Below are 15640 nucleotides of genomic sequence, written 5' to 3'. Positions count from 1 at the left end.
AAAGGTGTCAAGAAGCATCTTGAAGGAGCAAATGTTTAGGTTTTCCAATATGAAAATGTAATCAATAGAAGTTTGTGTTGAAGGATTTTTGCCGGCAAGTGCTTAGGCAGTCAGGTGAACGGCTCGAATAGAACTTTCACTCAAAAGAATGGGGTTCAAGTCTATGCATTTTATTTGTTTTGATATGGGGTTTTTCTCCCTGTCACTGTGTGGTTAGGCACCAAAACTACATGCTTAGATTCAAGAAAAGAAATACTTATTAACATACACTCTTTTACCAGTTTGATTATAATCGTAGAAGGCTTCTTTGGCAGCAAGCCCTTGAAGCTACATTCCTGTGCAAAAAGTGCCAGTTGCACCATGTCTTTATGGTAACCTTAAAAAAAATAAATAAATCAGACACGTTCATGTAAATAACTGAATGAGTCATGTCATGACAGGGTCATGTAAGAATTTCCATGAGGGATTATTGTGTGTGCTTGCAGTAACAATGATCAGGGTTGAACTAATGTTAAATAAAAGCTTTGAGGACAAGGAAGAAAATCATTCCACTAGCTTTGGAAAAAAAGTTTCTATATTTATCCAAGATAAAACCCCCAAAATACAAAGCTTAAAGCAATACAGAGTACTTGATATTTGATGATTAAATAACTTGACGTGATCAAAAACTGTCAAACCAAAACACCAGTGTCACATGAGCAACCTTCTGAATGAAGAAGTTAAAACCTGAGGCTAAAGTCTGTTACACTGATTAGAGTCCATCCACAGTCTGTTTGGCTGTTCAAGTAAATAAGGTCTTGAGGGTCTGTCAAACTGCTGTAGAGCACTCTGTCCACATTATGCATGTTTGAATCGGGGGTGGGGGTGGGCACGACATTAGTCGTCCGAGTCTGTGTCATGGCGCCGCCTGTGGCTTTGTGTGGCACCAGCAGGGGCCTTCTTGTGGCTGGCAGGGTTGCGAGGGACAGGAGATCCTCCATCAGAGGAGTCTGTGTCGTGCCGCTGCCTTCGATGATGGGGGTTGGAGCGCTGTCGCTCGGCCTTTGCTCCCCCCCTTGAGTGGCTGTCATGGGGTCTGGCTCCGCTCTGACTAACGTATGATGGATTATGATGATGGTGGTCCTTTCTGTGCCTAAAAAGTACAAGGAAACAAATAGTGTTGGGATTAATGCTGTGAGGGTATGGAAGAATAAACGGCACCTGCAAGTGGAAATAACTGGCTATTTTTTTTGTTTGATAAAATTGTGTTCAAGGTTATTGTTATTCTTTTCCTATCGCACAAGTTACTGAAGCACATAAATAACAATGTTTAATCTGCCTCTTCAAATATTGAAATATAAAGAAAGTCTTGTGACGCATGCACCCCATATATAACACAACAAGTGAAGTTGTTGCATGTAAGACAGTGCCTCACTGCCCTCTAGTGCTGACACAACAATTTGGCTCCCAACAAAAAGACTGCAATGTAATTTAAAAATATAAACAGGGCTGCACATAAGTGGTTCGCTATCAAAATAAAAGATCCGCACCAGATAAGTTGTAACGCACGTTTGCGTACATAAGATGTTCTGGAGGAGGACAGACATTTGTTTAGAACTCTTAAAGATGTCGAAGAAGCAAGCTCCGTAAGCAAATACTTTGGTGTTTCTTAATGTAAACCTCGTTCACCCATTCACACACCTACTTGAGGAAGTGCTTTTTTTTCATGCCTAAGCACTTTTAACCTAATACACACACGCTCACATTCCGATGGACGCATTGAGGGCAGACTGGGGTTCTTTGCCCAAAGATACTTCCAATTAGAAGTGGGAGCAGCCAGGGATTGATCTACCTCCACAGCCCCCGTCTTTAAAAACACGATTCTAAAAACATATTTTGAGTTTGGTCCAGACTCACGCTGAATAGTGTTTGAACGTTAAATGCAGAAATAAACCAACCTCTTCCTGTTGTCCTCAGAATCGGAGGAGGATGAGTCTCTCCTTTTTCGTTTTTTCTTTTTTTCCTTTTTCTTTTTCTCCTTTTTGTTCTTTTTTTCTTTGTTTTTCTTATTACTGTCATGCCTTCAGAGAGGGAAAAGAAAGTAGTGAAGATTACATTTCAACAAATTACATTATTTTTTCATTTCAAATGTATTATTATCAGTATTATTATTATTTACGCATTCTCATTCATTTGTTCACTGGCTATTATTAAAAGAAAACTTAAGAAACTGGATACAGGGTCAGATTTTGTCCAGTAAATCTAAAAGTTTGTGTGTCTGCAACATTTTACAAGTAGTAATTATCCAGTCTCACCTCTGTTCCTCCACCTGTTTTACTGCACTCTCATTTGTTTTTGTTGCTGAAGCTTCTGTATGACCTTCAGTCCTGACGTGCTGGACAAAAAGCATTTCTTAATTTTTGCACAGAGTGTAAAATGCCTCAAAGCAGAGTAATGTCTAAGCACCACTACCCCAAAAAAGGTAATAACACAATCTTACTGTAAAAACCGGCAAGCCCATTTTAGCAACTTCCTTTTCTTTCTGGGACAGGACCATTCTCCGAGACCCTGCACTGCAGAAGGAAACATTGAAAACACAATAAGACACTTTAGAATCAAAACATTGAGAAAAGAAGCTCTTTTGACACCACTTTTTCCATGATGACAGTTTACATTTTTGCTGACTTATCAAATACACTAACTGGCCACTTTGCTAGGTACGCCCGTTCAACAAATATCTAATCAACCTGTCACAAGGCAGCAACTCAGTGCATTTAGATGTGTAGACATGTTTAAGAAAATGTGCTGAAATTTAAACTGAGCATCAGATTGGTGAAGAAAAGTGACACTGAGCAAGGCATTGGTGTTGGTCCCAGATGGGCTGGTCTGAGTTTTTCAGAAACTCCTGATATACTGGGTTTTTCCAACACAACAATCTCTAGCGTTTACAGAGAATAGTTTGTTTTGGGGGTTTTTAACTTAAAACATAAGATATCCAGTGAGGTACTATCATGCCAATATAGACCAAGATCTCTGAGGAATGTTTCCAGCATCTTGTTGAATCTATAACACGAAGAATTAAAGTATTTCTGAAGGCAAAATGGCGTTGAACCCTAATAACCCCCAACGAACTAGCAAGGGGGTACCTAATAAAGTGACCAGTGAGTGTATGATTAATTTAAAACAAGAGTCCCTGATAAAGATTAAACTACCTTCACCTTCAGGTTCTACCTTCACCTTAGTGATGCATACTGTCCTTTTAACAAATATTCATTTATTTTTATGTTGTTGCTTTTCTAGATTTATTTATTTTACTCCAAAAATAAAGCACCTTTAAACATCACTGTTTCATGTGGAAAAAGCAAACATAAAAAGAAGTCACCTGGAGCTTCCTAAACCAGAAACACGGTCAACATTTCTCTCGTCGCCATCAGCCTCGTCCCTCCTGCAAACCTCTACAAGGTCCTGCCATAGAAAGTCAAATAAAAATTCACATCACTAAGCTTTTGAACAATAGCAGATTTTTTTTTTAAATCATTCATAATTTAAGTCACACACCTCTTTGGTTAGACCAGTCGGTTGTCTCTTTATATTCTTGTGCCCTCTAAATTGATAATGGAAAATGAGAAATTACTAAACTGGTCAGTTTAAACTTCCTGTTTTATCTCTTTTATGGGAAGTTGTACATACAGTGCAGCCATCAACGCTTCTTCCTCTGCTGCCTTGACAGCAGCAAGTTCCTCCTCTCTGGACAAAGGTGCACCACCCTTTTTGTCCTTTGCATACCATGTCAGATCTTTGCCTTTTTGCCAACGCCCCACTGGTGCCATCAAGGAGTTACCTGGAAACAGAGGAAGTGATGACACGTGATAAAGATTACGGATTCCAGAACATGATGTATGATAATTTCCTTTTCATTCTTAAGTAGGGCTGTGCAATATGACCATATCCAGATAAAAAACATCTATCGTCCGATAATGATATAAATAACAAAAATTTATCATTTTCTGTAAATTCTGTGAATCTCGGGTAGCTGAAGTGTTTCCAGCTGGGCGTCGTGTATCTGGAGTCGAGTGTTTTACCGATGCATGAAACTACACATTTTTAGACATAGGTTGTAACGACCGCCGTTTTCTTTGCGAGTATTTATTACAGGGCTGCTGCAGGGAAAAGCCTGTTCTAACGTTTAAGTCTGAGGTTTATTCAGTTTATTTTGAAAACTCTCAACAGGATCTTGAGCTTTATTGTGAAAGGTTTATGTTTTGGGCCATAGCATAACACTGAATGAAGCCAGTGTTACAGAAATCCAGATGGTGTCAACATTGTTTTTTCCCCAAATAGTCAAGAATTGTGCATTTTTGTTTTGAAATTATTTACAGTACGTATAGGAGGGTAAAGTCAAAACAATGTCTTGTGTACACACGATAATTGTGTGTGTACAAAAATGTGCACAAACACAAACTTTAATGGATTTTAGGGGCCCCTCACTAAAACGACTTATTCATTAGTCATGGCAAAGATGATGTTGGTATTGTTAGTATTGTCCCTTTTTTAAGTTTCCTTATTATGTACAACTTAAAAGAAAAAATACATTTTTAAAATCTTTCTATTAGCATCCTCCCCTCCACAGCCACGTGTTTAAACAATATATTTTAACATATGCTGATAACATCATCTATAATGAGGACCTTACTGTACAATAATATTAATATGATGCTTTTCCATGAGTGCTTTTTAAAATGCACGTTCCTGAACAATTTAAGTAGGGTTACTTTTGGGAGTCCTATTTTTCATCGGTGGTGGCCGCTATGTAGGCTAGCTGCTGTTGGTTTGCTGGGCATGCTGGCAACTGTGTAGGCTCACATAACGGAGAGACTACGTGTCTGTGCTCAGGGGTGGGAGCAATGAAAGCTAGGACTTGCTTTGTGTAGACTGAAAGACAAGGCGAAAACCCAGCCATTAGACCCATCCAGACTTCGTGTAATGAGGGAAACGACAACAAAAGGTATGGGAGAGTTGCATGTGAGGCCGTGGTGTGCGTAGTTTAAGAGCTCAGTTAGAGCGATATGAGCAGCACCGCATCTGGTTGCTGCTGATAGCAGACAGATGGCTACTATCTCCTGTACTTACCGAGATAGTTTTCTCTGTGTTTGTCGACTTTCACTTCATTCCAGTTGAACTGGTCCTGACCTCCCCGTACACCTCCAGATCTCGAGGAACCGAACATTTTAATCGGGTATCTCTAAAAGTTAAGGCAAAAACAACGTCCTGTTAACGCGAAGAGCTAACTTTTAGCCACGTTAGCACATGACCCGCGCGACCGGCTAGGCCTTCAGCTAACACTCATCCGGGGAGTTTTTGTGGTAAGTTTAAATTCCCTATGGTTACTAGGACCTGTTGGTGAGAGGCTTGCTTCTTAGTGGTAATGCTTCCTTTGCCTAGAGGCAAACTGCTTCCAGTTTCCCCAAGTCTCCGCAGAGCGCAGGGGAAATAGTTTGTTTAAACGCTAGTTAGCTTAAAATCGTTAATATGCGTCTTTAGGTTATAGTAATTACTGCCAGCCCGCGCACATGTCGGTACTGCCGCTTTTGAAGAGGCTGCCTGATTCCAGTTGAAAGCATACATGCATTCACAATAATAATAGCTTTAAAATCTCAGCGTCTTCGTCATTATTTGTTTGGCTAATGTTGCTAAAAGCCCTGCTTTTTCAGCATTCTCTCGCGCGCATTCTTGACGCTCGTGAACGTCACTTGTTGGTGTTTTGGCCTGTGGTGATGACGTAGGCAGCACGGGTATCTTTAATGGCTCTCGCGGTGAAGACTCGGAGCACAGCAAGGGAGGGAGAAGACACGCAGGAGACGGTGCTTTAAGTTGTGGATTAACGCTATTCCTGTCCCATAATGAGACATTTTTCCAGGCTATTTTCAGGTAGGAATGAGGACGTTTGGTGGGGTTTTCTGCTCTCTCCAAATTGCGTGTTGTGTCACGATATCTGAGCGTGCCATTCATTCCTGGAGTCCCATAAGAGAAGAAGATGGTTCATGTGTTTACCAGAGTGTTTTAAATTAACATGGCTGACACAATGTTACCTGTGGTTTAATTGTTAGTAAGTCTGGTTTGGGATGTGTGATTCAGGCATGGAATAATGGTAGAAGTGCATTTAAGCCAATTTTAAATCCCCATTTCACTTCCAACAACTTTAACTTCTTATTACAATAATGTCAGTTTTTATATGATTATAACATACAGACTTTGCAGTTCCTGTGTGCTATATATTAACATCAAATGCATATGAGAAACAGATGACGAGGCCTCACTATGTGAAAAAGATACGAACTGTTTGTCCTCCTGATTAGAACAAAGCCACTGTTATCTTGATGTTACATAGTGTTAGGGCGACCAGATGTCCCCTCTTTTGTTCTCCTGCCTTTCACACATCTTGAGACAGCGTCCCACATTTTGGCTGGGTCTGCAGGACACACACTTTTCTAAACTCTGGGCCTTACCCAGTAAATATGAAGGGCAGGCTTCTTATTACAGTCAAATTAAGTAAACCATCTAATGTTGGGCCCATCAGCGAAAATTACAAATTACCCCCCCCCCCCCCCCCCCCCCCCAAAAAAAAAAAAAAAAAGCTATAATGGAAAATACTATAGAGAAAACGAAGCAGCAGCTAAATTGTGTGTGTCATAATCGCCTAAAAACTGCTGAGAAAAATGTATACCAATTTGTGGATCCCTACAGAAACTGACAGACTGTTACCAGACAGAATAGAAGCTGAACTAAGAGAAGATACAGAAGTGTATATAAAGCTTTCACGTGGTGCAAAAGCTAACTTTAGCTGCCTTTTATCCTTATTGTGTTTACTTAGTAAGAGATTTGGAAAAGCTGCACTAATCTATTTGACTACCTCCCGTCATTGTTTTTCCCCACGTTTAGTTTGTTGTATCTGTTCACCCAACATCCTGTGTGTGGTATTACAGGATTGTTACAAGATGGACCAAAGCTTTGTAACTTATTTTTTCCAGCTACATTTTCCCAGTTCAATTAGACATCAATTAGATTTTTTTTCAATTCAGTTTTAATTTTATAGCACCAAATAACAACAGCAGTTACCTCAAGGTGGTTTGTATTGACATACTCATTTTTGTTTTGTTTTGGGGCTTTTTAGAAAAATTCCAGAGACCAGGGATATTATTATAATGTCTTTTTAAGCCCATATAAGAACCAAATATGCAAAATATCAAGAAATATTTGCTTAAAAGGAGGCTGCATAAACTTTCTTTAAAGAAAAATATCCAGATTTTTATTTCTTGTAACGTTCACACTGAACATGAAGCGGATTGTCTCTGACTTTAAAAATGCAACATTGCATGTGATTTTCAAATCGCGCTTCAGGAAATGATTGCATTACATGCAATTTAGTGCACGTGGTTAAAGTCAGGCGCCATGCAGCTTCCAATAAATGCTGTGTGTTGATTATAAACTCACATGGCTCTCATTTCCTCTCATGCTGCTCAGTTTATGTAGGAAAGGTGTTCTGTGTTAATTATTTTAGTGTCTTGTGTTCTTACTTAAAGGGTGCACGCTATGCTCTTTACAGCTTGATAATTTCATACTTGGACTCCGCTAGAGTGGCTTTGCATGATTTACAGTCTCAGTCCAGCCCTGCTGGATTAAATAATCAAATATTAAACATAAAATCCTATAAATTATTTAAAGAATCCAGTTTTTATAAAAGGAACTCCTACATCCTTTTATTAGCCATGATTCTGTTTATGGGAAGCATTTGAAAGATGATGGAGGAAAACTGCTTGGAAATCAGAAACCTCATAATAATGTGAATTTTATTCTCTGCTCTTAAAAGATCACACGAGCATCCAAACATGCAGATCAGTTTACTTTTGCTTTCATTTTAAAAGATTGCTTAGACTTTATTGGGATTCAGACACCTCACCTTGACGTAGTAGTGTAGTTAAAACTAGTGTTTTAATGCCTTTTATTATGCTGTGTTATCTTCTTTACTAGGTTCAGTGTTTTTTTCGAGACACTTTGAGTGTCTTGTAATGAGAGGTTGTTTGAGCATTAGGGCTGAAACCAAAATGCATACATGGCTGCATTATAGCAAGTCACTACCAAGTCATAAGATATTTAAACTGAATCATAAGGTGGAACTTTAAAAAAAAAACTAGTGCAGTAAAATTGGCCCTGCCCACTCCCCGTCTCTCCACCCATCTGCTTTTAAACACAATCTGCAGACACACAATCGTTCCCTTCCTGTTGACTTGATTTTCCTGTCTGCGTCAGCTCTGTGTGTTTTGAGGTAAGGGGGTTAGGAGGAATGTGAGACTCATTGCTTAATTCTTTACTTTTGGTTGATAGTCAAGCAATTTGTAATAAAAGAAATGTGATGTAACAGGGAAGAAAAAGAGAGATGTAGAGAAACAAAGAACTCTGACTGCCTGCTCACAAGATGTTTGCAGATTTTAGTTTGAAGGCTGATGAAGGTGTAGTTTGAGTAAATAAAAATATCTGTTAATTAAATTTAAGATAATTTCCTTTTCTTTCTGACACTCACAACCAGAGTTGGGTGCTTCAATTAGTAGTTGTTCCTCGACAGCACTATGGTAACTTCACAGCTTGCTTACCAGTTGATTGCTTTAGCTCTCCTGAGGGCTGTTTTGCTCTCATCATGGTTTTTTTTTTTTTTTTTTAAAACATTGCTGGCTTAGCATTTTATGGCGTGTCCCTCACCTCGCCGAGGCTTCTCTTTACCTGCCTTTTACTAACAAAAGAAGCAAAAACCCTTGTGACTGCACAGAGTAAAGTTGGTCCAGTGATGACTCATATTGTGTGGTTACAGATTTGCTCTGCAGCCTCGCCCATTTGTTTCCTATAACAAACCACACTCTTCTTTTCCGCTGTTATTTCAGTTATGGCTGGACCCAGGCCCGTGGTGTGTAGTGGCCCATCAGGGGTGGGAAAGAGCACTCTGCTGAAGAAGCTCATGAAGGAATATGAAGGTGTCTTTGGCTTCAGCATCTCACGTAAGTGTGTCTATGTCCCTGTAAAGAATTTCACATTACTTTTAATATTTATTATTTTGCTGTTGAGGTTTGTTAGTCATGAGTAAAGCTTTTATTTTCTCCCTAAGCGAGTAACAAATTGTTGCAGCGCCAGATTTTTAAACTCTAGTGTGACAGAAGTGTCTTTTCCGTTCTCAGATACGACAAGAAAACCCCGACCTGGAGAGCAGAACGGCATAGGTACGGCATGTCACTGCTCTTTCACAACCAATGAACCTGAAAGCAGGCTGATTAAACAGTTGGATTTTTTTCTCAATTGTCCTTTTTTTGTGTACTTTCTTTCTTCTTCTTCTTTTTTCTTTTTTCCTCCCGGGTTTCAGATTACCATTATGTTACGCGGGATGTGATGCAGGCAGGCATCGACAATGGCGATTTTATTGAGAGTGCAGAGTTTTCCGGGAACCTGTATGGGACGAGTAAAGCAGCTGTCCAAGAGGTCCAATCCAAGAACCTCATCTGTTTATTAGACATTGATATGCAGGGTGTGAAGAACATCAAAAAGACAGACCTCAATCCAATGTTCATTTCCATCCAGCCACCATCCATGGAAATCCTGGTAAGCACATAAGATTTGAAGTGTACACAGCACGTGTCTGTAGTTTCCCATTTTTGCCACCAAACAAGTGGGTGTTGTCACCAGTTAAATTTTGCATCACAGGGATCAGGTAAAACGTGTTTTGGCTTCTGAATTGCTTCTGTAGGTTGAACCTGTTCTCTTGTTTCAGGAAAAGCGTCTAAGAGGCAGAAAAACAGAGTCGGAGGAGAGCCTCCAAAAGCGTTTACAGACAGCCAAAATCGAGATGGAGTTTAGTAAGTAGCTGTGATTTGCTCTCAACAGATCAAAGTTACAAACTATAAATCTGCACGTCAAAACCGACCATGAATGGATCTCTTTCTAGGCAAAGAACCTGGTGCGTTTGATGTTATAATCATCAATGATAATTTGGACGATGCTTATGCGAAGTTGAAAGACGCTCTTAAGGAGGTGAGTTACGATTTCACAACACACACTTTCTATTTATTTTTTTGTTTTTTGCAATCTGTCAGTTTAAAGTTTGGCAATTAAAGTTTTAACATTAACTTTAAATGTTATGCCAGGAACACTTTTAATTATTCAATGTATTTTATTCTAAACTAAACATCCGAATAGGGATATTTACTCTGTCTTCAAAATGACAAAACTGTGATTTATAAACAGCAATAAGACGGAGATGTTCTGCAGTTGAATAGGAGCATGTCAGCAAGTGCATGCAATTTTTGTAACAAACAGGTGGAAAGTGCAAATCTGTTGCCATCTGCATACAAAGAAATTCACATTAAACAGAAATTTGATGTTAACTGTTCACATTCAGTCCACCAGGACCTCATGGAACCTCTGAAACAAAAAATCTATCTAAACTTTATGAATCTGATGGCAATCTAATCAAACTGTCACCAAATTGAGAATGACTGCAGTCATTACAGGTTTCAATCATTTCAGAGAGGTTTTAAATTTATAGTAAGCCCTCTGTACTAGTTGGACTTGTGTAAAATGCATTTAACCTTAGATGTTTGTCAGAAAGATGTTACTAAAAGTTGATGAAGAATAAACCTTTATTGAATCCCGTTAGCTCAAAGGATTTTCGTCCGGTATGACTGGTAGGTTATGGATAAGAAAAATATTGGAACCACATCCTATAAAAAAACTACTTGCAGCCAGAGTGATTACTGTTCAGCAAACGTTGCATAGGCTTGCTTTCATGTTCTTAGTCTGTTCTTAGTTTCTTGCCACAGATCGATGTGTTCCCTGACTAATTATAAAACTTTTTTTTTTTTTTTTTCCTGCAGGAAATTCATAAGGTCAAGAAAGTGTCCTCATAGGAGAAAGCAGCATCATGGTCGTCGCTCAGCCACTCCACCGACACACAATTCCACTCTTGTACATTCCCTCAGATGGTGGTCTTTGAAACTAGGACAATTTCCTTCAGCAGATATACAAAAAGTTTTTTTTTTTTAGAAGTAGTTACTAATAAATAACTTAGTGTAAAGTGGGACATTTTTATTTAATTTTTTTTACAAACAAAGTGCTTTTCACATTTTATTTTTACACTGAAGAGGAGACACCCTGAGAACTCTTACTTGAAGTACAACTGGCATGATGAGCGGGAACAATTTGATGCAGACAGAAAATACTGTGTGCAACCGTATTCTTTTGCAGAAGTACAATTCATTGCATCATCTGGACAGACTGGTTTTTCAAGGATTAGGGGTTTTTTTGTTTTTGTTTTTTGAGGGGGGTGGGGTTTCTTTCAGTCTTTTGCAACCAGCTACACTGTGTTGATGTTTAATGTCTTAGATGCAGTGAAATACACAAGTGATGGTCAGAGTTAGAGATTAAAACCAGCACTCGGGCCCCCTTTAAAATTTGGTAAGTAGGTTTGGGCAGTATCTTAGTATCGTGTGGTACCAGGCTTTTTTTTTCTTTTTCTTTTTTTAGACAGAGTACTTTCTGTACTGTTAAAAATACAGACACTCCTTTGTGTTATGCTTATGTGATGTATTTAGGTCATATTGTAGTGCACAGCACTCGTCAGAGGGCAATTACTTCTGATTAACAGCTGAGCTGAGTGAGCTGTGAAACATGGCAGTTGCAAATGTTGGGGTGGATTTCGAGTTTAGTCTCATCTCCCTAAAGATAAACAGTTTGTCATAGTTCAAAGTGAGCACCACCTGCCTGTACTGAGTAGTGTTGCTACGCTCTGGCTGTGTAGTTAAGCCATTTATTCTGACACAACTGTGCATTGTTAAGATCAAAATAATCAGGAAAGCTGATTTTATTTTATTTTTAATTTGGCAGATAGCCGCTTAACCTAATCGTGAATCAGTGTTGTGTTCTGATAATGTTCATGAGTTTCATAAACTAATATTTTTGGTGCCAGCTAGCGAGGGTGAGAGAGATTAAGCATTCAGCCAGCTAATCTCTCACCCTCCTACCTGAAGTGTCATCTGTCATCATCAGCTTTTAGTTTATTTACACAAATGTAATCGTAGACTTGGTGAAATGTGAGGAAGGTAAGAAAGACTATTTTGGCCAAGCCTATCAGGAACATGTGGTGACTCTTTACTTTTAGGGGATATACCTTTGAAACAGTAACATTATTCCAGAGTTAGTAAACGCTTTATTTTTTTATTATGTTATATAACTTGCCAGGTAATGTCCTGGTTCCTTACACTTTGTTTGCTGGAAAACTAAATACTGCTGTGCTCATGTAGAATTGAATCCCATCACAGAGTTAGAAACAGTACAACTACATTGTATTCTTTTATAACACATGTTTATTTAATGTTGTACATTTGTGAAAACTTTATATTGTGTAAGTTTCAGCTTTAGCTGTACAGTAAAATGACAGCAAATTTGTTGCTTTTTTTTAATTGCTTAGAATTGAGAAAACAGTAAATATTTTAAAAATGTCCATTTTAGATTGGATAGCCAATTATGCCTAAATCGTTATATTCCTGTATCTTGTAACATTCATTCCTTTGCTCAGAGTACTTTATGTTCCTGATGCTACTATTTAAATTCAAGTCTCACAAATGTTACATCATGCTGAACAAATACACGAAGGCCTCTTTAAAACCAAACTAGCTGTTATAGGAATATGCTTGTTGTAAACATGTACTCAGCACTATGACTTTTATGTTGAAACATCAGTAAATGTTACCATACAACAATGCAGAGTTTGTGCTATATAAAGAAATTACTACAGAAGCTAATTATGTGGCATATTTGCAGTACTTTTATTCAATTGAACACGTTGTACTCAACCATGTTTTGTCCAAAACTACACATGTACAGTACAAGCAAGTACAATCAGTTTGTGATTTAAAATTATTACATAAAATCATCCTTTTAACAGACACCTTTTGATCAACACAAACACCACACATGTTTAATTAGGAAGTTACTCTAGTTACTTTTAAATTGCACTAAAAAGTTAGTAAATTTTGTCAGCTGAAGTACTTTGCATAAACATCTGCGCTCAATCAAATATAGGATGACAACTGGTTATTCTAGAGAAACACATCTGTCTTGGAGAAGCAAATACATGCAGTCACTCATCTACATATTTGTCACTTGCATAGGAATATCCCTGTAACAACCTGAGTTTACAGGCTGTTTCACCGCACTAGCAGACACAAATGCCAAAAAAGTTGAGTAAAAAATTCAGTTGATGGTAGGAACTTGGAAACAGGCATCTGTTCACCTACCAAATGATTTGCTCGCGCAAATGTCGTGTTTATAAACTGCTCACTAAGGAATCATTCACAACACCACAAAATAATGTAGTAGAGATTTGTGATTCTCCAATTTGATTAACTAACAGCTCCTGAAACACAACAGTCCCCAAGTTTACACTACTTTTATATTCAGTGTTGTTTACTTGAAACATGCATCTCATTACCTCCCAATATTTCCAGCTCCAGGAATCCAAAGTGCCATAGCATGACCTGAATGGTACCAAAGTAAAACCTGAAAAAATATAAATCCTATTCATGTATGTTGCAATGGACTAAGGATTACATCTGGATCAGTTAATACTGGGGAGTAAAGCTGATCATTCAGCGTAGGTACACTGTTAAACATCATTGTAATTTGTTATCTCTCAAAAATGCATTTTATACCCAATAAAGACCAATAAAAAATAGACACTAGATTTCTCTGCAGTCACAAATTAATTATAACAATCATGCAAGTAAATAACTGTAATATGGTATACCAGTGGATTAACCATCACAGAAACATAAAACTTGTTGGTAATCACCAGTACTGTTAATTTAGGGAGCTGTGACATAAACCTTACACTGGGGGTGGCAGTCTCATAAATTTGTCAATCACTGTATGTATAACCAAAAAACATTTATTTTATTTAAAGACTTCAACTCACCATTAGATATGAAGGTTTTAATCAGTAAATGTCAGACCTTTCTTAGCTTCTGCCCATCATGCATATTGTACATCACACAACATGTATATCCCTATAGTTTCCATCTCATCTGTAAGAGACAGTAGAGTCTAACAGTCTGTCAAGAAAATATCTAAGGATGACACTATTATCTGATTGGCAGGCTAAAAATGGAATGGTTTGTCAAATGCAGTAAATGTTGCTCAGGTTACGATCTGTATTTTCATGTTTAGTGAATGTCCCTATTTAAGACTAAGAGGGTTTGTGATGCCAAATTAAATGTTTGCTTTTCACTGGTTCTGATAAAGGTCATCTCTAATTTGAAGAGTGACAGGATTGCCAACTGATGTGTAACCATAGGTCTGAGTTGACACTTTGGTTTTAAAACTCTGCTGCCTGCCCTCAACTCTCTGCACCTCTGAGCAGTACGAAGGCTTCACTTCCAGCTTTGCATGGCTCACTTGAATAGGCACATTCCTCTCCGCCCTGGACCGAGCCTCCCTGGCCTGCGGTGGGACAGCAGATGAGAAAAGGCTGCTGGAGAGATTCTCCCTGAACCGACTAAAGAAGCCAGTCCTTTGCCGGGGCACCACATCAGGCCGGCCCACGTTGAGAAGCACCGGCTGTCCCACTGTAGAACCGCCAATCTCTCTCTGAAGCACAGAGATCTCACAAGGCTTTTCGTTAACGTGTTGCGTGTGGGAGGAGCCATAAGTCTCTCCTTCCTCTGGGACGTAATCCTCCAAGTCCTCAAGGGTTAAAACACGATCTCCTTGTTTTAGGAACACAGGCTCTTGCTTTCTTGCAGATGTATCCTCCTCGTCATCGGGTTCAAAAATTACAGTTTGTTCATCATCCAGGTCGTCGTGATCTTCTCCAGCTGTAGCGAGAACAGAAGAGAGCTCGTGCGGCTCCCCAGAAGCAGACCCAGATGCAGCATCAGTCACCTCTTCCTCCCATGAGAGCGGCTGGCTGCTGATGTCTCCCTGCAGGTGGGCCTGTGCTTGCTCCACAAGCTTGTTGTTGGAATTGTTAGCATTTGGGTTTTCCACTGGAGACCTTTTGGGTCTCGAGGGTGTGCCTGCACGATCAGACCCTGCTGGCGAAATACCTCTCCTCCTGGACAACCTGGGAGACTTATTGACCTTATACTCGATGACCTCTTCTACTTCAACCCACCTGGGCTTGCTCTCTGTTCCCCTGGCTTCCGCCCCCTGGGGATCAGTAACATAGAGAGTTGGGATAGTGGTCTTTCTTGGAGTGGGCATCCTCCTTGTCCTGGCTGTAGGAAGCTCGGGGGTGGAAGTCTCAGAGCGGTGGACACCAGCAAGAGTCAAGCCAGGTGATCTGTGTCTTCTCATTCGAGGATTCTTCACCACGGTGGTTATAGTCTCCTCACTGGAATAAGAAGTGCATTAGGCCTATGTAAATAAAACCCACCTTGCTTGGAGTCTTGGATTTAAAAATAATATGATAGTAATAAGCTGCAGTAATTAGGCTGACAGTTGAAGTAGACAGCACCCTGATGAGAACAGCCCACCCTTTCATTATCCTTGTGATAGATTCCTTTTGCATCGAGGCTATAAATACTACACAATGCATACATGGAGCCAGAGAGGAAAAACACACACA

General features: G+C 39.2%; 3 protein-coding genes across 10 annotated transcripts in view; 1 reads left to right on the top strand and 2 right to left on the bottom strand.

Annotated features, from left to right (window-relative positions):
* Positions 1-844: 844 nt before the first annotated feature.
* On the bottom strand, positions 845-5702 carry cUnh1orf35 (chromosome Un C1orf35 homolog). Of its 2 annotated transcripts, XM_080907593.1 has the most exons (9): positions 5374-5702; positions 5110-5221; positions 3670-3820; positions 3538-3583; positions 3362-3444; positions 2480-2552; positions 2295-2374; positions 1938-2060; positions 845-1132 (listed from the first exon to the last, which is right to left on the bottom strand). In XM_080907593.1, the coding sequence occupies exons 2-9, from the start codon at positions 5204-5206 to the stop codon at positions 877-879; spliced, it is 909 nt and encodes a 302-aa protein (XP_080763719.1). In that variant the 5' UTR covers positions 5207-5221; positions 5374-5702; the 3' UTR covers positions 845-876. The 2 variants fall into 2 exon arrangements, with proteins under 2 accessions (XP_080763719.1, XP_080763718.1); XM_080907592.1 differs by having other exon boundaries at positions 5110-5702.
* A 26-nt stretch (positions 5703-5728) lies between these two features.
* On the top strand, positions 5729-12818 carry guk1a (guanylate kinase 1a). The gene is made up of 7 exons (XM_080907594.1): positions 5729-5907; positions 8913-9026; positions 9204-9245; positions 9386-9621; positions 9791-9875; positions 9965-10050; positions 10893-12818. Exons 1-7 carry the CDS (start codon positions 5880-5882, stop codon positions 10923-10925), a joined length of 624 nt encoding a protein of 207 aa, XP_080763720.1. The 5' UTR covers positions 5729-5879; the 3' UTR covers positions 10926-12818.
* Positions 11824-15640, bottom strand: part of obscnb (obscurin, cytoskeletal calmodulin and titin-interacting RhoGEF b) — a 61267-nt gene continuing 57450 nt past the window's right edge. For all 7 annotated transcript variants that reach the window (XM_080907585.1, XM_080907586.1, XM_080907588.1 and 4 more), the window contains one exon: positions 11824-15406. In XM_080907585.1, coding sequence (XP_080763711.1) covers positions 14299-15406 — 1108 coding nt within the window. In that variant the 3' untranslated portion in view covers positions 11824-14298. The remainder of the gene's footprint in view (positions 15407-15640) is intronic.

The sequence above is a fragment of the Rhamphochromis sp. 'chilingali' genome (assembly GCF_963969265.1).
Source record: "Rhamphochromis sp. 'chilingali' genome assembly, chromosome: 16".
Lineage (NCBI taxonomy): Eukaryota > Metazoa > Chordata > Actinopteri > Cichliformes > Cichlidae > Rhamphochromis > Rhamphochromis sp. 'chilingali'.
Note: the sequence above shows the minus strand (reverse complement) of the source record. Positions and strands in the feature narration are given on the sequence as shown.

What these genes read in the sequence shown, in the direction of transcription:
- guk1a (XM_080907594.1), top strand. Translation starts at nt 5,880, where the DNA reads ATGAGACATTTTTCCAGGCTATTTTCAG. An exon ending in TGGAGAGCAGAACGGCATAG is followed by an intron (nt 9,246 to 9,385) that starts GTACGGCATGTC and finishes CCCGGGTTTCAG; the next exon opens with ATTACCATTATGTTACGCGG. An exon ending in CAAAATCGAGATGGAGTTTA is followed by an intron (nt 9,876 to 9,964) that starts GTAAGTAGCTGT and finishes ATCTCTTTCTAG; the next exon opens with GCAAAGAACCTGGTGCGTTT.
- cUnh1orf35 (XM_080907592.1), bottom strand. Translation starts at nt 5,206, where the DNA reads ATGTTCGGTTCCTCGAGATCTGGAGGTGTACGGGGAGGTCAGGACCAG. An exon ending in AAACAGGTGGAGGAACAGAG is followed by an intron (nt 2,061 to 2,294) that starts GTGAGACTGGAT and finishes CCCTCTCTGAAG; the next exon opens with GCATGACAGTAATAAGAAAA. An exon ending in TCTGAGGACAACAGGAAGAG is followed by an intron (nt 1,133 to 1,937) that starts GTTGGTTTATTT and finishes TGTACTTTTTAG; the next exon opens with GCACAGAAAGGACCACCATC.